Below are 27,932 nucleotides of genomic sequence, written 5' to 3'. Positions count from 1 at the left end.
ACTCGCATGGAGAATCCCACTCTCATGACATGCTGGGTCCCCTCTCTCCTTACTGCTGGGCTGTATTCTTAGGCAAGTATTCTGTTTGTCCTCGCCCCCCCCCCCCCACCCCACCCCTCTTTTCTTTTACTGTTTCTCAGTCTCTGTCTCGCATTGTCTTTCTCTCTGCCAGTCTCTCTCTCTCGCTCTCTGTCTCTCTCTCTCTCTCTCTCTCTCTCTCTCTCTCTCTGTTTCCCTCCACCTTATTTGAAGTCACCCTCGGTTTAGTTCATGCAGTAGTTCAAAGGGCATGACCTTTAGGAAGGTGGATAACAGGGTTGGATTAGAGAAAGCTAAGCAGGGTGACAGAAAGGGACAGGAAAGGGCTGTGCAATGGGCCTTCCCGTGTTCTGTGTATGTTCGAGTGTAGTCCGGCTACACGTTGGTGGGTTTAGGAGCAATGGAAACGCTGGTCGATATGACGGAAGGCTGGTCCGGAGGGAATTCTTGTTAGCCAAGCGAGGGCCACAGGCCAGGCAGCAGCTGCCCAACTTCCACAGTCAGGGAGACAGAGGTGTTATGTAAACTGGACTTCACTTGGAAAATGAGGTTGCCGCCACCCAGTTATGACCAGAATGCACCCCGTTGCCATGCCCTGGACCTGAGCCTAAATGGCTTCCACTTGCGCTCATCATTTTGTTTTGTTGCCTCTATCAACAGTGCAGTGAAGCCTCTTGTCTTTCCAAATGAAAATGAGCTATGGATTGATGTCCTGTCATCATGCTTCCCCCATCAAAGGCTTAACTGATGGAAAATGTGTTTGTGGGAATGCCCATTTGTGGGGCTCTGTGTTTGTGTGTGGATGAGACAGAGAGACCTAGAAGAAAGACAAGACAGACTGAGAAGAGAGAGAGAGAGTGAGAGAGAGAGAAAAAAAGAGAAAGAGAGAAAGAGAGTGAGAGAGAGCAAAAGAAAGAGAGAACTGCAGCAAGGGAAAGATGGCTGAGTCACCATTCCCCTCCATTACATACACTCCTCTCATCTCCGTGCCAGTGCCCTGATTCGTGCCCTGCTCCGTTGGTTGGCATCAGCCTCCCCAAATTCTATCGGCATGATGATTATGTTAAAGCTGCCCCACAAAGATGGCAAACGTTTTGAGTGGAGACAAAGCGCTGCTTCTATAAACCCCGAATCCTGTTTAATGGGCTTCAGTTCTCCTCTGGGTTGGTATGCCACGCTGGTCTTTCTGTCTTTGCTGTTGATGGCCATGAAAACTGTACTAAACTGAATAAAGTATGCCCTGAAAAAGAGGGACCCGAACGACATTGATGGGCAGCGCAGATACGGCAGAAGAAGAGCAGGGCCAGGGCGTGGATCCCAGCTACACTGTGTTGATCCAAAACACACGAAGCCCGTTGATCCTCATATAGACCACTCTTTATCCTCTAGGGATAATATACCTTTTGTTCAAATTGGAATCATGGCCGTAGAATGCCTGTGTGAGTAAATATATATAGCGCTGTTTCAAACTTCCTTTTTCCCCCCACTGAGTTCTCCAGCAGTTGGGCCGTATCGTTAGCCACAGTTGCTTCTGGAAATAGCCGGCTGCTGATTGGGCATTGTTTACAGCTGATAGCTGGAGCTAATAGGCCGGAATGGACAACGGGGACTTAACGCCTTGCTTCGGTTGAGCTACAGTCAGACTCCTGGAGCTCGATATACCTATGACCATATGTCACCAAATGCTCTCGATCACTCACAATGTGCGCCGCAGACTTTTAACAGTTTTTACAGGTCTTTAGTCAGTCAGTCATTTAGCAGACACTCTTATCCAGAACAACTTACAGTAAATACAGGGACATTCTCCCTGAGACAAGTAGGGTGAAGTGCCTTGCCCAAGGACACAACGTCAATTGTCACGGCCGGGAATCGAACCAACAACCTTCTGATTAATAGGCCGACTACCTAACCGCTCAGCCATCTGACCCCCTTGTCTGAGGGGCTGAGGTCTGAGCAAACAGTTAAGGTACTAACCCAAATCTCCTGTCACAGTGGGCTAAACCAATATTATTCAGGTAAAGGCTAGTTAAACCTCGACACATCTCTCCTTCACACCTCTCATGTTGATCTGGACACAACCATCTGCTGCTTCTCAGGTTGAGAGCCCCCACACACACACACACACACTCTCACACACACATACACTCACACACCTCGTTACAGTTAAAAGGTAGTTTATTCAGCCGTAGTCATGGTTTTGTGACAAATGGTGAGTTTAATCTCCCAAACCAGAAACAACAAAGAGCCTTAGGGCCATGGCTGTGAAGTGAGGAACTCGTTACCCATGAGTCAGATGGGTCTTTAAGCGCCATAATGTGTTGCCCTGACAAACTGTTTGCTCTGCCTTTGGTTCTGCTGATAACCCTTTAATGACTTAATGCTCTCACTATTGGCAAGCATGTTTATGTACCATGGCAAACTCTAGGGTTGTGTAAACTTGGGAGGGAGGGGCGGGGGGGGGTCAGCTGTGGTGCAAAAATGCTTCAATTACACATTTTAGCTTTGGACAAAGCAGCAAGCGCCAAGCCTGATGCAAAAGGTCATTTTTGTTAAGTACCAGTGTGATTATTGATTTGACTCTTACTTTGAAGGGTTCAGCATGTTGTTTCACTGGAGGAGATGGGAGGAGAGGGGGCCCCAATGCCTCGTCATCAAACTGTATGTGATTGCATGCAGTTTGTACTCTGCAGTGTTTTAAACATCAGCGTTTGCCCCGCAGCTTAAAAACAATGAATCCCTCTTTAGTGGGGGCGCACCCAATTTCCCAGAGTGTGTGTGGCTCTAATAATAACTGCTCAAATTGAATCTGGCCTCGGCGTTCTGTGTTGACACAACCTTCCACATCAACATACAGCTCCGGCGACTCGACCGAGGTCTGCCTCGTCGTTGCACTGAAACTTCACGTGTTGAGTTTGTTTTGCAACTCCTTTTGAAAATGCGACCGATACTTGGCCAAAGCAGGAGAGGACTGGCTCCGTGAAGTCTTGCTGTGACATAACTCTAGCCTTCCCTCAGCCCCAGGCCACTCTTGGTCATCCTCTCTGGGAGGACATGCAGTATGAAGAGAAGGCATGTATAAATACACTGGTGATCCCAGATAGCCAGTGTTCCTGTGAGATGCATGTACATATGGTACAGTATGATTACCAGTGAGAGGCCCTTCAATTGGAGCTCTGCCGTCCCTCATTTAGACACTGCTCCAATTCACTGAAACACATCTAAATATAAAAGAGCATAATCATCTGTTTACGTTCCCCCGCATGCCCGCCAGCTGTTTTTAGTTCTATATAGGGAATTGCTCTTTCACAATTGCACTCTGTCCTTCTCCTTTTCTCTATCTATTTTCTCTCCTTCCATCCCTCCTTCAAAATACGACTGCATATGACTTATTATCTGGATTCAAATCTCTTTGCATAAAAGTTCAGTTCATGATATAATTTCCGATTGACTTTTTACCAGTTTAGTGTGTTCCATGTCCAACGGAGACATTGGCACGATAGCCCCTCTTCAGTATCCTTGTATTTGGACAAGAAGGCAGATTATTATTGTGGCAATTTCAGTGTTTCATTCCCATGCTGTGAAGAAGTATTGGATTTAGTTTGTCTGGCAGAGACGCATAGCTAGGGCGTAGTCTCCGAGGCAGAGATAGCTGCCCCGAGCTGGGGTAAGAGACAGAGAGAGCCCAGTGCAAAGCACTTCCTCCGAAAGGAAATCAAACTTAAAAGAATTATAAAAGTAGGTTTTCCTGCCAGCTGGTTTGTGTTTTGTACAGGAATCCCATTCTTCCTCTGGCTTTTGCTGAGACAACAGTCTCCTCACTTCCTGTTGTCATAGCCATGACTTCTACCTCAACCCCCCCCCCCCCCCCATGTATCAAGGATCTTATGTCATCTAACAGGGAAGGGTCAGCCATTGCTGCTAAAACATAGTCTGAACAGTATGTGACACCCTGCCGTCTGTTGTCTCGGGGTCCCAGCTGTATGGTTCTACTGAAGAACACATTTTCTTTTTGTCAGTGTCCATGTGTGTTTTGATAAAGCACATGGACCTCAAGTCAAATGTCCACAAGGCATACTCACTGGATGCAGCCTGAATAAATCTCTCTCCCAAGATTATGTCAAATCGCTGCAGGTAGGTCCCATTCTCCCCCCCCCCCCCCCCCCCCCCCCCCGCTGTAAAATATCTCAGGAATCCACTGAATTTGCGCTAGTACTGTCCGAGATCTGCTTGGTCCTGCACCCTGATCCTCAGCAAGCCGGCTGATTTTAAACGGCAATTACTTGCTTTATGACTTTTGCCAGGGGCGAATCTAGGTTCCCACTTTTTGGGGGGCTAAGCCCCTAGCTAAAACCTATTATTTTTCCTGTGACCCAGCAAAACTAGGGGGGTCTGGGGGCATGTTCCTCTAGAAGAAATTTGTGAAAATATCCCTTTTAAAGTGTCTTCTAGTTCTACTTCTTATTTTATTTTTATTTGGGGGGGGCTAATGAAACTTTTTGGGGGGCTCCAGCCCCCCCAAAATAGGGCTAGATACGCCCATGACTTTTGCATTAACTTCGGTGATGTTTTCACGTGGATGAGAATTCCCCCTGTGCCAAGTTGCTGAGCCAGCAGGACTGTGGGAGGGCAGGAGTTAATAAAAACCAACAAACAAAGGTGAGCCAGAGCCTACTCGTATAACCTTGTGTAATGGTCTAGATACTAGAAACAGTGGGGAGTCAGGTCTGTGGTTCTTTCCAATTAGTGTGTGTTATTAGCAGGTTAATATACTGTGCTAACTTACCTGGGTGTCCTATCTGGATGGTGTTAGTGTCTAATTGTTTAATATTGGGCCTGACACAAGCTCCCCTGTGTCGTTCAGTCTTGTCCTCCTGCAGGGGCAGCTAACTGAACTATTGGTAAACAGAACGGTACAGATCTAAGGAGATGGGTTGTGTTGCAAAGGGGGTTCAAATGGTGACAAAAGCCCAAGTGACCTGTTGACACACTAGGGGCAAGGACAGGGGAACACACAACAAAGCTCCTTCACACCTCTGGTAGACGTTGCCTCTAACCTCGCATCCAGGCACATAGAATGCTGCTTTTATCTACCATGAGAAAGCAGAAAAAAGAGATGTTGTACTTCTCCATTGCTCTTATTTAACAGTACATTAAGGGTTGATTAAACCAAAACAAAGATGACAGCCCACTGGTTGTGCATTCTCACAGATGAGTGATATGTTGTAAAATCTCTCGACGTCTAATCACATATGATACGCAGGGAGATAGAGGTGCAGACAGACTGACAGACAGAAAGAAAGACAGACAGACAGACAGAGGTGCAGGCAAGAAGACAGGCAGGCAGACAGGCAAACAGACAGAGGTGCAGCCCTGGCATAGAGATGGCTTGGTGTCACAGAGTAGAGACTGACACTGCGGTCTTTGTGTGCCGGCCTTGAATTGGCATCATTGGAGAGGCAGTAGTCTGAATGGGCACCATTGGAGAAGGCCCTAGCAGTGGGAATGGAAAGTGGTAAATTAAGGCCATTGTGTGTGTGTATGTATGCATCTCCAGACAGAGGTCAGGAAGGCAGCCTTACATTGTTCAGTTAGTAGGCCACTGGCTGTTGCTTGGTGGTATGGCTGACAACTGAATTGGGTATATATATGTTACCTATAAATGGCCTCATTCCATTTCTGTTGGCACGTTAGATGGCTAGGATTGGTATTCTAGGCTATTTGTGAAAGGAACTGTGATGTCATCGAGGATATATTATACTGCACCAGCCCCTACTCAGAAGTATGTTGAATATATCATTAAAGTAAATTAAACACTGCTTGTGGTTAATGTGTGAAGACACTGGGGAGCAGTTTGTGTGCATGTGTGTGTGTGTGGGTGTATGTGTGTGTGTGTGTGTGAAAGAGAGAGAGAGAGAGAGAGAGAGAGAGAGAGAGAGAGAGAGAGAGAGAGAGAGAGAGAGAGAGAAAGGTCACGAGCTGGAGCAGCCCAAGTTTCAGTACAAAAAGCCAATGCCGTACAGTATTTGTGTAGGTACAGTAGGTGACCAATGTCAGTACTTAATGTACGGAATAACTTTCCTCTTTCCTCTGCTCTTTGCCTCTTTCTTCAAAGTGTATCTCCTGTACCCAGTTTGGACATGTGCTGAGGGTGTTGCGGGAAAACTGCTGGCAGAGAGCAGACCTGGGGGAGGTGCACCATGGGAATGTTTTTACAGCGTGACCCATGACCTTCCTTCCAGTGGCTGTGAAGGCTCTGTATCTGCCTCTGCTCCGACACACACTTAGTCAGGTTACCCAACGAGAGGGAGAGGTAGAGGCTTTAGAGAGGACCGTGACAGAGCGTACAAGGGTTTAGTACACACTGTAGATAAGGCTTGTAGGAAGTGACAGACAGCCGTTCTCTTTTAAAGAGACCCCCATCTAGGTGTAAGGTGTTTACTTGAGTGTTTACGTTGTTATTGGTATTTATAGATGTACTTTACATAGATATTGGGCAATAGCTAGTATTGGGCAAAACATACACACACACACACACACACCGATCCTCCTAGCATGTGCTCTGAAACAAGATGAATGTTTGTGAACCGCTGTCTGCCTCAGTTGCCTCAGCCATGGAACCTGCTCTTGTCATTCACTGGCCTGGTAACCCAACCCTTCACTACAGCTGCAGAGCTCATTTGGGTTACCGTGGCTACAATGAGGACTGGGGAGAACTCGTTAGAAGGTACCACCCAAGCACTATCGTACAGCTCTGGCGAATCCCACAAAAGTGGGCATGTGTGTGTGTACATTTGAGAAATGTGTATATTGATTGGACGAGCTTGGATGTAGCATTCTAGCCTTTGTTGTGTCATTATTCCCCGTTCAAGTTCAATCCACACTCGTGATAATGGTACTAAAAGTACATTATTGTGTTAAGAGAAAAAAAAAATGGGAATATGTCTTTCAAATCCACTATGGGTGAATGGAAGCCACTGGCAAGCATGACTCACGGCAGGATCTGTGAGATTATTAAGGACACTGGGATTTTCGGGAGAGACTTTGGCAAACAGGGAGCTGGCAGCAAGACTCCACACTGCAGCTGTCGTGAAGAGGAATGACAGGGGCTTGTTACTAAGGAGAAAAGCATGGTACTGTACACACACACGTAAGCACATACAGACACACACGGCGTGGAACAACATTGCCGAGAAGCCTTACTCTGGTTAGGAAAAGCCTAACTTGAAATTCTCTGCACATTTAGCCACTAGCCTATTTCTGCAATGCTTTTTTGGGCTTGTTGTTGATTACCACAGTGTGTCAGGCCACCAGAGCCAGACAATACTTTTATTGTGTTAAGAATCTCTGCAGGGTGAAATGGAACACATTCCAGAATTTCTCATAAATGTGAAAAGTCAAGAAAACACTGTCCTGCCTCGGTCATGTTTATCCCATAAAAACACAGATAACAAACACAATTAGTTTTGATATGAGTATACCGTTATTATTAAGGAGGAATTAAAGTGGATTTATCAGTAATCTACACTAACATATCATATTGGTCTCCCAACCTCTACCCCCCCACCTAACTTATTATCTGCACACTAACGAAACCGAACGGCAAATGTCCATGGAACGGTTCTGAAAATACATTTCTGCGCATTTCCTTTTGACTTTACCAACAATTGTTTTGTGGACATCCAATTCCTAGCAGTGGATCAGCGTGTCACCAAGGCTGACCTTCTTCCTGTGATATCAAAGTAAGTCTGATGCGATCTCTCAGGATTGGGAGACTAAAACTAAAACTGTTTAGACTACTGCAGAATCTGCTGTTAAAAGAACAGTGTAAAAAGCGGGCTTGTTCCAGATAATGGTGTAATATCAGCCCAAAACACAAAACACACACACATACACACACACCACAGTGATTTTAAACTATTGGAATACTTTGGGTCTGACTACACATTACTGCGTTAAGGTGAGAACTGACACATGAACTGTGTGCAGGTAAATTGTCCATCTAAAAAAAGGAAATGATGTACATTTCTAAACCACCTCCAAGTGTCTTTATCTTATGTCAGCGTCAATTAATATCAACAACAACAACAGCCATATACTTAGTTTGAATTGTGCTTCCATCCCAATCAATTGTCCCACAAAAAAAGGATTTTAAGTAGGGCTCTGAGATAAATCAGACTCACTTCAAATAGTTTCAAGTCCCAGACCCAGGTCTTGCACTATTGCCAATACAGCATTGATACCCACAAGCACATTTAGACATGTGCCCAAAAGGGATGTGCTATTGTAAGTAAGGACTGTTTTTATATGTGAATGAAACACTAGGCACATAACTTTACACCAAAATAAAGGGCTTCTGAATATGAAACCTATGCGAGAATAACCCTGTTGACCCAGATGAGTATCAAGATGGCCACAGGTTCAGACAGAGCACAGGAGTGAGCGAGCAATGATGGAAAGCTAATAAATGGAAGTCATGCCAAACATGTCTTCCATATCACGGTAGTGCCACACTCTCTACTGGCGAGCCCACACCACAAACAGCTGAGTTCTGCTACAGCTGCCATCGCACTGGGATAGTTTCACTGTAGTCTGACACACGACTTATCCTTATACAGTGTCCTTGTTACAGTATTCTACATAGACAAGAAATTTAGACCCTGTGGTATTGGAAGTCTAGTAAGTAATTTAAATGTTTGGGTATAGTTCTAAGGAACGAAACCTTATTACGTTGCTTTATATAACAGCATACTGCAACAGTCTGGAATAATTACACATATCAGGTTGGTGTAAAGTATGGCACAAGTGCCCATGTGTGTCATTACATACAGTGTCCTGAAAGTAGCAATGTCGTGGCAGCTTTCTGCATGTCACCAGACGTGTACGAGGGCAGTGATGGATGTTCGAGGGCTCATCTCTCCCTTATCTAGAAGGTTGCATTGAAATGTGACTTTTCCTATGTTGTGAATTGAGAAAAGCACGGAACCAGACTGTCAGGGGTGGAAAAAAAACAAAAAATGCATTTATGTCAACTTGACTTGCAAACAATTATCTTCTTGATAGAACAGAGTTATGCAGAAACAAAGTCCAGATGCTATTGTCAAAGCGGAAGATTTTACAACTTTTATGTACATAAGTGGATGTAACTTAACGTGATTTAGCTACCCATAAATCAAAAGGAATGAATGCATCCAGAACTGCGATTTACGGCCTGTTCTGTTATTGAAGCCTACCGTGTAGAACTAAATGTTGTGGTCTGTGGGCTGCATTCTGCTTCTTAGCTGTGTTATTGTCGTGGGCTGTGCTTTGAGATGGTGGATGGTTACAAGGATCATTATTTTAAATTGCATGATTGGCAAAGATTTGGAAAGGTTTTGCAAATACAAATATCCTTTGGTGGAGATCCAGTTTCGGAAAACAGTGTGTGTGTGTATTATTCCATGTGATCTGCTGAGGAGTTTTGTAAGTTTGTCTGCGTGCTATGAAACTAATACTATGACTGTTCAGAAACAGAACACACATAAAGGAAAGACATTTGTAAAAATGACATTCAGATTCAGTTGTAAGTGTTTTACAGTAATGGGGGAGTGGAGGAGAGAATGTGTGTGCGAGTGTGTGTGCGTGTGTGTGTGTGAGTGTGTGTGTGTGTATGTGTGTGAGTGAGTGAGTGAGTGAGTGTGTGAGTGAGTGAGTGAGTGTAAGAAAAATAGAGAGCAAGATAGAGTTAGAGAATGAGAGTGAGAGGAGAGTTAGGTGTGGGACTTTAAGTGGACAGTATCCTAGTATGCACACATGTGTGTATGCGCAATTGTGTCATGCCATGCGTTTTTATTTAGACGCAACTTTAGGAGATAAGAATGCTTATCTCAGCAGTAATAGCTCTGGGGGGAGGTGTGTGCTGGAGTGTTAAGGTACTAAACCACCCTATTGTATCCTGAGTCAGGTGGCAAAGCGGTTAGAGAATCGGGCTAGTAATCTGAAGGTCGCCAGTTTGATTTCCGGTGTCCTTGGGCAAGGCACTTCACCTTACTTGCCTCGGGGGAATGTCCTTGTACTTACTGTAAGTCGCTCTGGATAAGAGCGTCTGGTAAATGTAAATGTATCCTACTGTATAATTTGAGCATGGGGTTAGGTACCATAAAAATATTTAAGTGCTGCGTTGTTCAATGTTTGGCACCAGACACATCAAAACTGTGTAACCAAAAATGTGTAAGTCATGATAATCTAACCCTCACATGCAGGGAACTTGGCATACCTATACTTCTCTTATTGTTGACCTGACACAAGTATTTTTGCTCTTGCGGGTATAAGAAAAGGCAAAATAGATTCCATCAATCACTTGGGGTATTAGTTCAGAGAGAAACCATATGAACAATGGTGTTGTACTGTTACTAAAGGCAAATGTTGAAACTGAACGGTTACTAATGTTTTTTTAACATAAAGTGCCAGAAGTATTTCCTTATCCTGTCTGAGGAGGAACTTGATGCTCTTTGATGTTTTGGGTTGTTTCACAGTGAAGAGCCAGTTCTCAGGTTTAAACAAACCATATCCAGATTCTGGTGTTTTTTTCTTACAGCAGTCACCTTACCAGAGTGCAGCTCAAACCACGTTGTAGTAATTAGAGGTCTTATCCATGGTGCTGTGGCTAATGAAATGAACAAACAAAAACAGCGAAAGACCAAACTCTGATAGAGGCGACTGAACTGGATCTGCGTCTTTGTATAGTGGACCTGACTGTGGGCCAAACTAAATACAGATCTGGAGTTGAGAAAAGGCAGAGGGAGGAGAGAGTGTTCCTCTAACTGTGTGCTTGGTAATTCAACACACACAGACACACACACAGACACACACACACACACAGACACACACACACACACACAGACACACACACACACACACACACACACACAGACAGACACACAGACACACACACACACACACACACACAGACACAGACACACACACACAGACAGACACACAGACACACACACACACACGTAGGACAGGTTTGGACCCAGAGGGTTGTTGCAGTGCTCTTGTGTTGCTGTAACTGATGTCCTGTGGGATGCAGAGAGGTACTGGAGAGAGGGAGCCTGAGTTCCTCCACAGTTCCTTTGTTTACTCTGATGGTTTCCAGATGCTCGTGAGTGATCGGAGTGCTACGGAACGCCATGGGGTGACCCGGCAGCCGGGGGGGCTTGTGCCAGCAGCACGGACTACGTCCAAAAGCTAGCTGGAATACTTGGAAAACATGGCTTTGCTTTGTAATTACCCGAGCATACAGTCCAGAGGCCAAGTGTTCAGAAATGTATTATAAATGAGAAGTTTGCCTGTGTAGAGCTAAGTTTTTCCACAGAGGAAAGCGTTCCATAAACATTCCTTCAACCTGGTAAAACATCCTATAGGATAATAGAGCAAGATCACATAATACACTGACGCACAATCGGTCATTATTAGCTGTATGAAATAATTTAGTTATGCAAGTAGTTATAAATCAGATTAAAACTGTTTTATTTAATCAAATATCATTATAATTTTAAGCCCTATTTGAACCCTGCCAGTACTTATTATATGCTGCCTGAAAAGGAAGATTTCCTTTTTCTTCTAATTGTCCTTGCTTGTCACTTGGAGAGTGCTATGTGCGAGGATCTATCCAGAATCCCTCAGGGGGGATTGTTTTTAAAAAAACAGAGTGGCATTGTGTGTGAGCAAGTGGAGATTTATCACTTTACCCAGCACACCTGTCCCCCTCGTCATTTTCAGTCTCAAGACACTTTTCTTCACAGGCATTATAAAGAGACAGCTGCACCAGCAAAAGACCCGGAGAGATTGGGGGACGAGAGCGATAGGGAAAAGAAAGAGAGAAAAAGAGGGGGAGAAACTCGGGAAACAGTAGGCTCATTTAGCTGGCAGTGCCTGGTAGGATTGATAAATAACCCCCAGAATGCACCTGGCTGAGGTTCTGGCACAGAATTGGGCTGTGGAGCAGAGTGGCGGAAACAGCCAATAACAAACTTGGGTTTTGTGGCCAGTGCCTCACAGCTGAGGAAGGGGGAAGGGACAGTGTCATTCTTGTGTGAGAGACTGAAGCAGTGGCCATCTGCAGGCCTGGGGCCCGACTCACAGCATCTCTCCAGAAACCCGTTAGAGCCTGGACTTACTTATGTTACACTTACAGGGTTAGGGTTAGGGTTAGGGTTATCTATCCCATAACACAAACTAAGAACCTTTGGATCACATCTCTGGTGACATGAACGAGGAAGTATTGCCAAGGCCTCATTGATGTTAAGTTTTAAAAGAAAGTTTGTTTTCTAATAACATTTAAGCTTGTGAGCTTCTTGTTTAATTTGATGTTTGTATTGCTGGCTTCCTGCATGGGAATTTACCAAAGAAATATCCTGCAACAAAGCTACAAAAAGAAGTGAAATACAGTATAAGCTAATGTCTCTTGGTATATAAACTGAAAGTATAATGAAACTCACCAAGCCTTCTTCCCACTTGTCAAAAATAACAACTGAAACTATGGATACAGGGTTCCAGGAAATGCAAAAGACAGAAGGAGGCAGAATCAAAATAACTATTTTGTTCTTTTGATAAACAATAGATTTTAAGTAGCATTTATCTATTGACTCAAAAACTACAGAAACCTTGGCAACTCTGGGTCTCTCTTGGATACAAACCAGGAAAACAGGCAAAAATAACAAGGAAACGTGTAGGACTAGGAACACGTAGAGAGGGCCTTGAACACGCAGCAAAAAGATTACCAATCAGACAAAGACTGACAAGGGGAGCTAACCTAAATACACAGGTGAGAGTGACGAGAATGGACGACAGCTTGGCAATTACTAATGAGACACAGGTGTGTAGGGAGGTAGGAACCACAGACAGAATGACAAGGAAACCCCAGGCAGGCTGGGAATACACTAGGGAAATACTAGGAAAACGTTAGGGACACTCGAGCCCGGCCGCGACATAAACAGAAAACACTCTCTGGGTTGAGGATACTCTAGGGACTGCCGATGACCTTCAATGTGGAGAAACTCGGAAAGGATAGAAGAAACTAGAAGAAGGCTCAAAGCTCACGGCCACTGTCCTGGTGGAGGCTGAAAAAATGAGAAGAGTTGTCGTCAGGGCTACGATTAGGGTTACAGTAACTACGTCACAGCCTGGCTATCTTGGGAATAATCTGATGTAATCTATGAGTCCAGATCAGGGACTGTGGGGAAAGGTAGCATTTTCCTACTAAGGGGTTAAAGGCAGCATGACCTCTAGCGGAAGTTCAGGGATGATCTGTGGTTGGGTTGACATTTTTTGGAAGGACACATTCTAATGTCCACTGATCCTTTTCCAGGGGTGTGCTCTGGCATGGATAGGACAAGAGAAGATCACCTTAAGGATCCAGACAGTGGTTGGGACTGGGTTTCCGTAGCGGTCAGTAATGGACACCATTCAATAACTTCCAATGGAGCAGAACTCCGCTCTTTCCCCAAGACATTACAGTAGAACTCATGGCAAGCCCAGAACAGGCGCCACCCCAGGCGCTCAACCTCAAGAGGACGCCCTCAGCCAATCCAAGGGATGAATCCAATATCCAGTGAATTACAAAGGCTATTGCGGCATTGGTATCAACACTGAAGGTTTCTTGAAAGACGTTTTTTTTTCTCCACATTCCTCCTTATGATAATGAGTCTCATCTGTTGTACTGTACTTGTGGCTGTGGCTACAGTCGTTGGTTTGTTAGCAATATTTTATCATCCCCCCCTCTTGCCCTCTCACTCTCTCCATCTTGCTGTCTCTCGCTGTCTTCGCAACATGTAAGTTAATTCAAAGCAGAACAGTGATTTTACGACAACTTTCAGTGTTTCTCTCGTGTTCTGCCCATATGGAGGCCATCTGCTTCATATTTCCGCCTCCTCCCTTTTTCTCTCCTCTGCCCCCCAACCTCCCCCCCTCCCTCCTACAGTCCAGGAGGGCTTGGTTGGAGGGTCTCTTCCCAGCTGGCTCTGATGACTGCTAGTCTGCGTTATTCATCTTCTTCTTGGGGTGTTAGTGTGAGTTGGTGTGAGTGTGAGTTATCTTGAATATGGGGACCTGAAGGGGCATCCTTTTCTAACTCTCCCCCCCCCCCCCCCCCCCCCCCAAGGGCATGATATTTCTGGCAAAGCAATACAAAGCAATGAGGTAACCTCTCGATGACAGCACCTGCTGATGTATACTGAAGTCTGAATCTGAATATGACTGTGAACTTTCCTCCAATTTGATGTTTTTTTGCTCCAGTGAGTTTGGCTGGAAGTCTGAGCTGAAAGCAGGAGGGATCCGGGACATCGTGTTGAAGCATTCCAGTTTTTGCGTCTCAGGGGTGTATGAAAAACCGTGTGTAACCGTAACGTCATCGCTTTTTCCTCCACATGTCCATTTGGGCGTCTGCGAGTCTTCCTGTGTGTGTGCTGTGCAAGAGAGTGCATTTCTTCTGAACGTGTGGCTGAACTACCAGAGATGTGTCTGTGATGAATCACAGCCGTGCCTGCTGTGTTACAGTACTCAGGAGGATGTGGTTGACCGCTCGTAGTTGTGTTGTCAAACCTCCCCCTCCCCTCATGTCCCCACGCTGTCCATTCCCTCTAAACACCCTGACCCTTATCTCAGAAACACTGAGGTCCAGGGAAGGAGCGTAAACAAACATTGACTCAGTACGACCCAGTGCTGCACAAGTGATGCACACAGAGAAACACGTCTTCCAGCACAGATGCTATCGACCTCATCTCTTTTTCCAAGCGTTGTTTTTTTGTTTGTTTTTTTTGCTCAACAAGCACCCACATTGGCCCAAATGGGTCAGATATGTCCTTTTGGCTTTAAAATAGCGCGGGACGTGAGTGTTTGTATTTGCTGAGAGCAATGGATGTCCAAAGGCCATCAAAGCACACATCCTTTGGCTGAACACCTTATGTGTCCCTGTGACACCACGATGCTTCTGTTGACGTAGGACTATTAAGTGGCTCTTTACTCATGGTTGGATGGACTCATTCTAGAATTGCAGGTTTTCTCGAACCCATACTAGAAAACGTAACAACGACTTTGTAACCAACCTATACGTGGCCGTTCTACTTTCCTTTTCCTGGTGTTGGTCTTGTCCGCTGTTTTCCAGAAAAACTCTTGTTTTGAGCTTTGACTCACTGAGGAGTCAAGTTGGCCAACGTCTCCCGTCCTGGCTGATGGTGCATCTTTCAGCCTGGTACTAAACAGGCACAGCAGCCCAGATGTTTGTACTGACATGCATTCCAAATTGTTTGTGACCACTGGAATGGGGGTTGGCACGCAATGAAACAAAAAGTCGCCATCTGCGATGAGACCTACAGGACAGACTGGCACGCCTGGCATGGACAACAACAACAGCCTCCCACCGTGACCGCGCCATCGAATCCCGGCAAAACCCAAATCATTTTGTGGTTCCATTTCATGTGACATTGAGTGGCACTAACACATTCGAATCATTCCCGAATGAAATGAGGCCTGCTGCATCCTGAAGTCCATCGTTTGAGTGATGTTGTTCTTCAACCAGCTGCCTGTGTCCCACCTGCGAGTTATAATGTGCTGCCGTAGCCATGACGAGTGATCATGAAGCCTTACGGACTGTGACCCAGGTCGGGCAGACAGGAACACGGTCCTGTGTGCGTCCCGTGGCGCAGGGCTGGAGCACGGCAGGGAGAGCGGGGGAATGATGGTCAAGAGGTGTTCAGTCAGACACCCGGTTAACACAAAGGATATATGATTACTGGGGATCAGCAGGACTAGATCAAGTATATCAACAATGATTGAGATATTCATCATAAGAATTGTTGAGATATGCAAGCAGAGAACGTAGCTTTTCAAGAAGAACTGAGACTTCTGGAACAATAAAACGGTCTGTCTTGTGTCTAGTGTAGTACAGATAATCAAAAAGAAGCAGTCCAAATTCTGCCTAACCATGACTTTTCCACGTGATCGCTTGGAGGTTGCATCAAGAACGCGTTTGTGTTTGGATATTTGCGCCAAAGCCTGAAAAACGTCAGTGTTTCCATCCTTTCTGCAGTCACAGTGGGAGATGCTACGTTGACAGCAGTTGAGTCGCAGCGTTGACCTCACTGCACGGCGCAGCCTGTCATGGTGAGCCTTAGCTGGGAAGCTGTGAGGTGACCGTCCGACCTCACTGGAGCAGGTACTGTACAGTACATTAGGGTTGCCATTACTCACACAGCGCTGGACGGAAGCCTCCGCCTTCCTACCTCCACCCTGGAGCCGCACGTTCTCTACCCCCAAATATTTTCTCAACCTCAAAATATGGGGGCTGCAGTTGCTATGGGCAGGTCGCTCTTCTAAGACTGTGGACAATTCCTCAACGTTGAAGGAGGCAAGGCGGATCTTCACACGGCCGGACGCAGTCCTATCTATGGAGATATTTGTGCAGATCATATAAATCTGGTGACTCCTCCTGATGAATCTGTTTGGAATGGGTTGTGTTCCGAACTCAACATGAGAGACCCAAGCTAAACTCCCTCATTGGGTCAGTCTTGGTGATTCATCCCTTCAATGACATCAACCGTGCGTTTGTTTGCAGCCCACTGAGGGAAAGATTTGCCCTTTGCTGTTATGTCGCCAACATATACTCAGAGCAGGAGCCCCTCCCAGGAACAGGCCCTCTCATGAGTGCACTTTCTTGGCTAACTAACTGGCGTAATCGTCACCCTCACAAGACTTGGAGGAATACACAACAGAGCTGTAGTTACAAGTGAAAGTCAATTAGAAGACTGAATACCACACAGGGGTTGCATGAAAACGTATTGTGTGCTATGAGGTAGACGCTTAGGCATGTAGAAGTCCTGCTCTGTAGGTCATGTTATACATTATACATGTCATACCTTTTTACCCTTGTACTAAAGTTATTTGTTCCTTCCCCTCGGTGTGTAAAATTGCAATGTTGACGGTCAAGGTTGATCATTTGACCATGTGAATGCATGAATAGGAATACGTGTCTCCAGTTACTATGTGTTGTGTTGGCAGGCCAGGCCTAAAGGAGAAGGGCTGACTCCGTACCAGGGGAAGAAGAGGTGCTTCGGAGAGTACAAGTGTCCCAAGTGCAAGAGGAAGTGGATGAGTGGCAACTCCTGGGCCAACATGGGACAAGAATGCATTAAATGCCACATCAATGTCTACCCACATAAACAGGTACTGCGGAAACACTAACAGCTGTTGTCGATGGCGTTGTGAAGAGTGTTTATTTATAGATAGATGATTGATATTTGTCCCTGAGGTGACTACACTATGTTATACATGTTTAAAACACAGCAGTTTTTTTCATCATTTTCCAGGATTTTGTGTAAACCTTTTACCATAAAATTGAGTAATCGAACAACAAACTTATGTAGATTGCCAATCATATACTGAAATTATTTGCACTAGAAAAGAGGGCACAGAGCTGATGGTGACAAGCCCCACTCCTTAAAATGAGTGATTGAAACATTGCCTCGTCCATTTGATTTATAACATTTTTATCCAATATCAATTTTTATAAAATAGTGGGATCACTGTAATCAAAATATTGTATTTCCTCAGTTTTCCGTGTTTGTTAGATTTTCCGTTTAATAGTATGGATTCCACAATTTGTCTGCGTTTTACACATTTAGAAAATTATATGTTAACCATATTGTGGTCATATCTGCCTGCCTAAATATAAAAAGAGTAAAGTTCACTAAAAGAAGTATAATTTCCCCCAAATATACCCCGGTACTTTCTTATACGTTTATTCCTGTAAAATTATCTTTGAAATTCAAACTTTGAAAAGGTTGCTTTCTCCATTTGGTACCTGTGCATAGAAGTTCATGAGAACAAAGCCTTAGATGAAATGTTTCCCATGTCTGAGACATAATATCTCTGACATTCAGTCTTTTCAAATGTACATTTCAACGCATTCCTTCCATACCGCCACATAAAACAGAACCTTGGGCCCATACTAACTTGAAAACCACTACAGAAGAACATGCTTCACGCTGCTAGCAATTACACTCAATTGGGCTCCTGCCCTTTTGCAGAAGAATGTTTTGCAAGAAGCCCTTTTTCTTTCATTCCAGACTTTTCCAGGAGATGGAAAGGTGAAGTCAATGTTTGGCTCCCCAGTTCTTTTGTTCTAATCTGTGACAGATCACTGAGGTACAGTCCAACACTGACATATGCAGTTACCTCAGACAGATTGGACTGTATACCTGACAAACGTGATACAGCTGTGTCTCTGCAAAAATATGGTTATGCCTGATAGAACTCCTCTCAACCAATCAAAATGCTTGATTTCATCCAACCATATTATAAATCAGACATATTCTATAATAGGGAAAATAAAAATCATTAAAGGGAGGCATTCACAAAGGTCACCAAAGTCTGACCCCCCGATCCAGTGAAGGTTGTTTCCTTTGGAACCAGCTGGAGAGACAAGAATGTTTTTCTGTGTTGTGGCTAGCCTAGCACTCGCCGACAAGTTCCATGCGTCGGCAATGTCACCCGCTTTCCCTCTGTCAGCACATGAGATAAACCGCTCGTCATGGCAGACAGCTCTCCCCCAGCCACATCCTGGTCCCAACTGAAAAACTCCTTGACAGGAATTAAACATTGCATTTTCTTTATCCTCTCATGTTGGTATCATGCAATGAAGCAACATGATTGTGCTTTATTCTACATAAGACACACCCCGAAGGGCTTTCGATTCCATGTCTATAACTAGATTAGTGGTCAAGGACTGCAGGTTTGGGTATTAAGACATTGGCAGGGTTAAAGATGTGGGTTTTTCTGATTCATTTAACTATGAGTGAGCGTCCAAACCTCACTGCAGGCATTCAAGGATAACTCCATAAGCTGGTTGGGCTGGTTTCTTCTACTGTGGTTACAAAACACAATCAGAGACTCTCTGGATGAAATAGAAAAAAAACTTTCTCCGACAACAATGGGTGGGAAAGCAAATGACTGCAGAGTGATTGTTTAAACATCTTTCAGAAATCATTGGCAACGAAGGATCCTTCTGTCCTTCATACAGTTTCCAGGAAAGCCATTTCCAGTGTTGTGTTACAGGAATTTCCTTGCAGGTCTGTATTGTCAAGTGTCTTCAATGCAGATTTTTTTAGCAGGGGGATCAAACAGTGTTGTATTTGCCACAGCTCTGAAACCAGTACTGCCATTTACAACTGCTGGGTCCATTTTGGAATAATTACTGGTTGAAGGCAGCCCCAAAGCAACATCTGGAAGAGAGCAGGGGTATTGGCTCTGTGTGTGTGTGTGTGTGTGTGGGTGTGTTTGAGAACACACTCATCCCTGCTATCTCCGATTCTGATGTTCTCTCTCCCTCTCTCTAGCGCCCTTTGGAGAAGCCTGATGGCCTGGACGTATCTGACCAGAGTAAGGAGCACCCGCAGCACCTGTGTGAGAAATGCAAAGTCCTCGGCTACTATTGCCGCCGTGTGCAATAATACGCCTTCCCCTCTTGTCCCCTCAGACAGAGACATCTACTCCCTCCAGCCACCTGTGCTGCCTCCCCTGAAAGTCGTCCCTCACCCCTCCCTGCCTCCTTCCCCCATGCCGTCCCACACCGGCGTGCAGACCCTTCTCCATCTCCCCAGTCTGTCCTCAGAGAAAAAACCCTTTCCCCCCATCAGTACAGTCCCCATCGCATACGTCACCCCCACCACCCCTTTTACGATTCCTTCCATCTCTTCTTAACCCCCAACTCTAGGTACAGGTCCTAGTGATTTTTCTCATTTTCCATATAGTGGTAGTAGGATTATGAATGGGAGAAACTGGCTTAGTATGAACCTACTTCCACTTTGAGTGAGTTTTTGCCACAAAGTGCTTTTTCTAAAAAGTTCAAACTTGCCAAATCCTTGCCTGTACATATTTTTCTCAATGAGCTCTGGTTTACCAGCAAACCAGTGTAACCCAATTGTATCGACTTATATGCGTTGTAACTGATAGTTGATTGATTGTACAGTATTATTAGCAATGTGTTTTATCGGTGTCACTGACAGTATTGTCACCTGTGTCGGCCACAATGGATTACCTCACTTTGGGGTCTGTTGGTTTTGTGTTTACAGAGTTCTGCCTTCCTTTTCCCTGCCAAGTGAAGTGTATGTGCTGAACATTAGAACAGGGCTTCTTATGATGGTAATGTAACCATGTTTGGGTCTACAGCACGTTCTTATTAACTGTGAATTAACTAAGGGGTAAGGCACCATTCATCCCTGGCTTACATTTGGCCTATTTATTTGTGATGTTGTCTATTGTGCAATTGAAATTGATTTAACTGGGACATATGTATGTATGTATGTGTGTTGTTATCAATATATTGTGTAACTGCTTCCACACCTTTAGAAACTACTGTTGGTTGATTTGTAGAACTATTCCTCATTTAAGTGAAGTACATAGGGCTTATATACAAGATACTTTTAGCACACCTGTCATGCATTTCACTTTTAGTTATGATAAGATATACATTTACATTCACAAGCAGTAGTTTTGAGATGTGTCTGTTTAACTGTGCAATACCATCAGTTACACTTAACCAATATTGCATTCTTGGCTACCCTAGTTGAGCAGTAAATTGGCAGTGAGCTATACTGTAGATTTGACTGTGTTGATTTGGCTGACAGGTAGAGCTGTTGCTCTCTACAGTAGTAATACCTCTTTATGACTGATGTATACATCTTCTTTCCAAGGGGCTGAACCCTTTACAAAGTGTCAAACAGGATTGTGGTTAAGAAAGTTTAGTGGAGAGGGGTTAAGTAATGTAGGACAGTTCAGTTTATCGTTTGGTGAAGAAAGAGAGAGGGTTGCAGAGGTTAATTGGCATGGTTGTGTCATTTCTAAGGAAATATTGGAAGTCGAAAGATGGATGAAGTTTGTGTGCTTGATACCACTTACAACCATAAATCAATGTCTTTAATTCAAGGGAGCTACACATCCACGTATCCCTGTTTACATAAATACAGTATACTCAGACTCAGAGTATTTGTTGGGAAATCTGGACCGAAGACCATTGTTGATCTAACATTTTGTAAAAATGTTTGTAACATGGAAATTAAAGTTAAGGTTGTAAATAGGCCTATATTTTGTCTAGTAGTAGCAATGTTTTCAACACTAAAGCATTGAAATGAGCAGTGAAATTTTGGGACAAATTAATCTGTTTCTCCATAATGTGGAATGTATTTTATACTGTGCTAACGTGCCTTATAAAGACGTGCAGAGAGGAAAATAAGAATCTAACATTCGGACAGAAATCAAATAGATTTAGAGCTGGAATTGATTGTGGACTTGAGGTAACTGTGAGACATACTTCTGCCAATGTTAACGCTGGTTCAAGATGTGAATACACATGGGAGAAAAACAATAGTACCCCATTAGCACTGAAAGTTAAACTGACATTTTCCTCTACATTAGTTGTTTAGTCGAAGGCAACACCAACATTGCAATAACATTGCACTCTGTTACGGAACATCAACAAAGATGAAAAAATATGTTATTTCAGAACTCAAATAGCTCTAAAAGCTGTACATATTACATATGGATCTGATTTGGCATTGTCATATAGTCTTACGATATAGAGTCTGAGGAAATCTCACGTAGTTACTTCCAACAAGTATTAACATGGCCCCTACATTCTGTTGGGACAGAGCTTGAACTTGCCTTTGTCAGAGCATGCAGAATATGCACCGCCTATCAAATGAATTGGTCATAGGTGGTTATACTGAACCATCCTCTATCAGAAATATACAATTATTGTTAAAAGGACAAATGGATCACAAATCAATTGACATGTTAGATATATTGCAGTAGGTTATTACATTGATATTTTATGTCTGTCCATTAAATGTTGGGATCAATCTATTCTCAATGCTGTTTGAAAGCAAGTAGGTAAGCCTGAACAGCCCATATGTCTATAACACAACCACGATGAAATTCTTACAATATAAATCTAATTTATCTTACTCTCCACACTTACTGTAGTTATAGTGATGCGATAGTATAGTGTTAAATAGACAAACACCCCAAAACATTTGCTTAGACTAAGAGTATTACTAGAGTACTGAAATAGTTATGACATTTGCTTTGCTGTAGAATGTAAGGAAAAATCTATTCGTATCAACTTCCTTCACAGGAAGTTAATTATCCTGATATGGCTCTTGAGATTCTGTTCAGAGAAAAAGCCATGTATTACAGCTGGCATAGAAGTAGGAAAGCAGTTATTACAATTTATGTACATTTACAAGCCTTTAGGATGTCTTTTGTCTTGAATTACATATACTTGACTTTTATAGTACCTTTTCAGTTTGATATTTTCTATGAAGATATGTGTATTTTGGAAAACTTAAAATAGATGTTGAAATTTGCAAAATTACAAGTTATTTCCCTGATAAAGATATTTACAAGACTATTTTATGTATATATTTGATGGCCATCATGTTTAAGGATATTAGCGCGTTTTAAATGTTATGCAATATTAAAACTTTCGATGTGAAAAAGGGCCTATTGCTGAGACACAAACAAAGCTGGGAGTTTTTATTTGATGTTTTACAGATCTGAGGGGTTATCCTACAGAGATATTTATGGAAAGATTTTTTACAACACTTTTTGTATAAAATATGCAACAAAGTTACACTAAGAAGGAAATATTGATGTCTGCATAGTATATTTTAAAAGGTTGGTACATAATGAATACCCTTAATCAATTATAAGCCTTTATATTTTCATGTTTGTTTATTTGTGGTTAGATATGTTAAAGAACCCACAATGATACCCAAGTGCTCCAACGAATATGCCTACAACATGAGTCATTTTATGTCCTTTGAAAAGCATGAATTTAATCTGTATACAAGTATTACTTTTATAAATATACACCAATGTTGTGTCACCCAAGTGTAATACCTTAGTATTGAGATATTCTTCAGAAAGCAATAATACTCTTGTATTTACATGCCGAATAAATCATCTTTATATATTAGTGACTGATACTCACCACTCTATAAGCACATTAAACTGTGAGTTGTAGTTTGCTTTAAGCAGCCATGACAAGGAACTATTGTGAACTATTATGTTGTTATTCCTTGATTAGAAATGGTGTACTTCTGTGAGTGAGGCAAAGGACTAATGGAGTGTTTGCATGTGCATGTGTTTGGGGTTTGAATGAAGTGTTATTTTGTGCAATCTATACTAATTGAATTTCTGCACAGTAATGTAGTTGGCTACACATTGTTTCTAACATTCTTAACAACTAATTGTTATAATTGATCACATGTATCATTCACTGATAGTGTATACCAAGTACATATTTAATGAATGTATCGCGTTAACAATAATGTGGTCATTAGAAAAGTCTTGTTTATATTTGTTGATGTCATTTGAAATCATTTTAATGCTATCTTTTGATTGGACAGAGCACAGACGTGCAGTGGGCTATGATGAAAACAGTTTTGTATAACTGTGAAAGCAAACAGGAAGGACAGGTCTGTTGTTCACGTCCATGAAACGGCATTCCAAAATGTGCCTTATTTTTTTTGTTAGCAAACCAACATTAGTGCTTTAGTGCTATTAGGAGTCTGACAAATAAAATCATACTGAATACAAAAGATTCACGCGGGAGTCGTTTATTGAGTTGCTTTGTTTAATGCATATCATGGCCGTTACTGGGAGGCGTTCCCTCCTGGGTTTCATTTCAGCCCACTGCAATGCAGTTCTTTGGGTTCTGTCCAGGCCCCTGAGTTAACAGAGTGTACGGAACAGCAAGTGTACATTTTTCCTTAGACTGACCTCGGTGCCTGAGTACATCTACAGGTCTGACGTCTTAATGCCTTGTGCAAGAGAGGGGGAGTGGGTGGATTGTGCCAGGAAGGTTTAGATGGTGTGTACGTTGTGGTTCCGGTGGTGTAATAGCCCTTGAGAGCAGGGACCTTGTCATTCTTCATCCTAGAGGTCCTTATACACTAGAGTTGAAAAGACAAGTCCTTGCGCAAACACATTAAAAATAGGGAAAACTAGACTTTTCGAGTAGAACAGCAAGCACTGATCACCTCAACTATCTAGAGGAAGATTTATTCAGACGGCTAACATAAAATGTTCAAACCTAGCTTGTAACAATTGTAAACATGTTATTGTTGAGTGAGTATTTGAGGTTGGCTGGCCAAGTTTCCAAGTGCGTTGGACACGCATTCCAAATAGCCCAAACCTCACTAGAGGGTGGGGACCCAAATTATATCAAGTTTGTTACAACATCTCCAGCTTAAACAGAGCAAGAGTTGCAATGTCTCTATGGCAACAATGTAATTGGAGAACTCAAACAAACGGTGTAAGGTCAGTGTGCATATGGTTTCATTTAAGAGCGAGGAACGCTTTTTCTCGTGGCCTCATTATTTACTTTCATAAAGTATTAGCTTGATAAGCAGCACCACCCAGTCTCTGGTTTTCATACACATTCTGGCATTCCCTTTTACAGGAGACATGCTCTGTTGAAACTAGTTATCAGAAAACAAAGGACGCAAGATCAACCTATTGAAACCTAAGGCTTTGAGCCAGCGCCTAACAAAACACACATATGAAATGATTCAATGGTATTTGAATTGCTTGTGTAAGTGTATGTTTCAGAAGACTCTACATGCTCATATACTGTACTCTATGTAACCCATGAATGGTTCATTTTACCAGCTATATTGGGGGCATGTGAGATGAACAAGCTAATATTCCAGGATGGGGGTAGGGGGTTACATAAAGAAATGGAAGCCTACAGTATGATGTCACATCCTGTTCTGAAGGACAGGAAGTCATGTTGGAGGTCCAATATCTAAATAAAACTGTTGGCTCACCGCCAGGAAGCCGTAACAGCAGTAGGGAGGCTGGCATACAGGATGAAATTATATAGACAACAGTTGAGAATCAGATAAAAGTATTAATTATTTGGCAGTAAATGCAGGTATACAACATAAACATTATTTTTCAGTGTCAGGGGGTCCCATGTCAGTATCATTAGTTACTTAGTGCATCTATTTACAGTATTATGGCAGTGACATCTGGCACTAAAAGCTTTCAATTCAGTTTCAAATCCTACTGGTCTTCTTACACTTAACTAAAAGCAATAATTAAAAGCATAAATGACAAACTCCTCCCTCCAAAAACTTACATGTATGAATAATAAAGACTTTGAACATGAAGTTATGATAATCATCAGGGTTTGCACTAATAACAAAATAAACATTGTCAAAATAGATCAAGACAATATTGGATTTGATTCTTCAGAATACAGGATATTTGCTAATTATACATTAATGAAAAACAAAGAAAAAATGTGTTTAATTTTGCATCTAAAGAACTTAGAGAGACTCCACAATCATCTTATGCAGTGCATGTTCCTTTTTTGTGCGTTTGAAAAAGTGTGTATGTGTGTGTGTATGTGTTACTTGATCTCCCCGCAGTCTGTGATGACAATTTTTTTTATCACACCACCATCATGGCATCCAAATGACTCCATCTTGAAGACTACTTCCATGCCCTCCTTCACCTGGCCAAAGACTACATGCTTGCCATTCAGCCTGAGAAACAGAAAGGGAGGGAGAAATAAATAATTAAAGCCATATTAACTAGATGGCCAAAACATTCTTTAGACTTGGGGTGATGCAGGGCAGTTTCGAAAAAGGAGACGAGGGTGATGTACACTTTGGATGCGGATAGAATTGACATCTTCGAACTGCTACTGAATCATCGAATTGCTACTGAATCATGAATTGCTCCTGAATCACGCACAAGGTAGCACTCCACAACCATACCATTCCGTTTTAGCAGTGCAGATGAAAAACTGGGACCCGTTGGTGTTAGGCCCTGAATTTGCCATTGACAAGATACCTGAAAGGAAACAGTAGTACATGTTCATGTCTGATCATGCAAATCACAGCATAGCACAGTAAGGGGTCCTTCAGTTTTACACTATCCAGTGGAGAATGGCAATGTGGGCATTGTACTGGGCAAGACCTAGTTTCTTCGTTCTAATTGGACACAAGCTGTGATTACGCAACAGTTTAAACTGAAGCGTTCATCCATCAACCCTGGCAAAGGGTTTACTCCCCCAAAAATATTTTGATAATGGATGTTGACTTACTCAGAAAGTAGGTCATTCACTTGAGGATTACAAAATCAACATGATATCCTTGGATAGTTGGTAGTGCCATCTAGTGGGCAAGCTGCTATGGGATTCTCAAATTTGTGATCGCTATAGCCTGTGTTCAGAGACTAAGAAAGGCCACAATACACAGAACTTAACTATGCATAAGATTATGCATAAGGTTACCAATAAAATAGGGTGGAAAAACACAGACCAAAGTTTTTGGAGGGAGTGAAGAATGGAGATACAGTGCAACCATACCTGGCCCTGTGTGCTTTAATTTGAAGTTCTCGTCTCTAAACTTGGCACCATATATGGATTTGCCCCCTGTCCCGTTGTGGTTGGTGAAGTCTCCTCCCTGAAATTCCAATACATATTTAGAGAGAGAAAAAATACACACATTTTATGAAATACAATGAATCACTGCTACGTAGCTATGTGCATACTGTATACCTGGCACATGAACTCAGGGATCACTCTATGAAACACTGATCCTTTGAATCCAAATCCATACTCCCCTGTGCACAACGCTCGGAAATTCTCTGTTGAACAATATTTGTCAAGGAGTTTGCCAAGATTGTTTTGACAATTACATGAAATAAGCAAATCTTACCTGCCGTTTTTGGAACGACATCTGCAATCAACTGCAAAATATTACCAAAATAACACGAGTTGATTATTGGCAACACGTATTTTGACTTTTCTAAGCTCTACTAGCTTATTGCTGGTGAAACTGCACTGCAGCTTTTCTACAATAGCCTTGCAAGAGACGGGCAGATTTGTTAGTCTATCATGAATCATTGCAAAGTAACATTTAGAAAGCATAGCCTAATCTATCTGTAGAGCTCATGTGGCATGAGACCATGAAATGACACTGAACTGTACACACATATCTAAACAAACACTGCTAAAGTACACAAGCCAAATACTAGTCATACACGTATCTTTATAAAGATAACTAACCAAGGTGCATGCAAGACAGTCAGTATTATGCTAGCTTGTATGGTAGGCTACTTGGCTAGATAACGTTAGCTTGCAAGCTAGCTAGCTCGCTAGCTACCTCTATGATGATTCTTCCCATAGGTACATTGTCAGCTGCTATGTCCATGAATACAACTGGGTTCTTGACTGGTCCAGACGAGAACAGCCTGGCCGCGGCTAAAGCCAAGGAGCAGTATTTTATCCGATTTCTCATTTGCAACATGGTTGCAAAAACGTCAAGATTTGCAGCTAGGCCAGGCAGACATGGGGTTGTTGTATTTACATTTGGCGTCAGACGACGAGTAGTCGACCACCATACGGCCCCATGGTGGATCCAAAATAGTGGAGGAAACTGTCCTTAGCATCTTGAAATGATGACACCTTGTGGTAATACGTGGTTAGTAAATGGAATCTAAATGTACCCTACTGTGCATGATTTGTTTACATAACCTAATATAAGATTCAATTTGAAGAAAGAATACCAAAAAGGGTTTCATCTGAATACATATTTATTAGATAAATATTAGGATGTCACGTCATCTAACTACATACAGATTTGCAAGACTAAAAATCACAATGTTTTTTTCTTACCAGTTTAGAATATGAAATGATTGCACATAGAATGTACAAAAACAAAAAGACAACTGCCACCTGTTGTGCCAATCACTTCAGATTGTACCTTTATATAATATATTTGCCTAATTGCATAAAAACTGTAAATTTGCCAACATTATACAAACTGTAAATTTGGAAACAACAT

The 27,932-nt window shown here is 42.8% G+C and overlaps 3 protein-coding genes across 4 annotated transcripts in view; 1 reads left to right on the top strand and 2 right to left on the bottom strand.

Annotated features, from left to right (window-relative positions):
- Positions 1-23,672, top strand: part of zcchc24 (zinc finger, CCHC domain containing 24) — a 29,524-nt gene extending 5,852 nt beyond the window's left edge. The window contains exons 3-6 of one of the 2 annotated variants that reach the window (XM_084709986.1): positions 17,074-17,238; positions 19,410-19,452; positions 19,550-19,786; positions 20,145-20,184. In XM_084709986.1, the coding sequence (XP_084566112.1) occupies positions 17,074-17,238; positions 19,410-19,452; positions 19,550-19,773 (432 nt within the window). In that variant the 3' untranslated portion in view covers positions 19,774-19,786; positions 20,145-20,184. Of the gene's footprint in view, positions 1-17,073; positions 17,239-19,409; positions 19,453-19,549 lie in introns of both variants that reach the window. The other variant, XM_084709985.1, reaches the window with a different exon arrangement.
- Positions 23,673-24,965: 1,293 nt separating this feature from the next.
- ppifa (peptidylprolyl isomerase Fa) lies at positions 24,966-27,515 on the bottom strand. The gene is made up of 6 exons (XM_084709987.1): positions 27,252-27,515; positions 26,805-26,835; positions 26,645-26,733; positions 26,453-26,549; positions 25,860-25,935; positions 24,966-25,625 (listed from the first exon to the last, which is right to left on the bottom strand). The coding sequence occupies exons 1-6, from the start codon at positions 27,393-27,395 to the stop codon at positions 25,490-25,492; spliced, it is 573 nt and encodes a 190-aa protein (XP_084566113.1). The 5' UTR covers positions 27,396-27,515; the 3' UTR covers positions 24,966-25,489.
- Positions 27,516-27,663: 148 nt separating this feature from the next.
- zmiz1a (zinc finger, MIZ-type containing 1a) overlaps positions 27,664-27,932 on the bottom strand; it is an 82,609-nt gene continuing 82,340 nt past the window's right edge. Inside the window, exon 25 of the mRNA XM_084709984.1 lies at positions 27,664-27,932. This exon is cut by the window's right edge and continues 3,417 nt beyond it. The gene's annotated coding sequence lies outside the window, so the exon portion shown is untranslated.

Source organism: Hypomesus nipponensis, chromosome 11 (genome assembly GCF_054491055.1).
Source record: "Hypomesus nipponensis isolate SF chromosome 11, ASM5449105v1, whole genome shotgun sequence".
NCBI classification, from domain to species: Eukaryota; Metazoa; Chordata; class Actinopteri; order Osmeriformes; family Osmeridae; genus Hypomesus; species Hypomesus nipponensis.
This window is presented reverse-complemented; position numbering and strand designations above follow the sequence as displayed.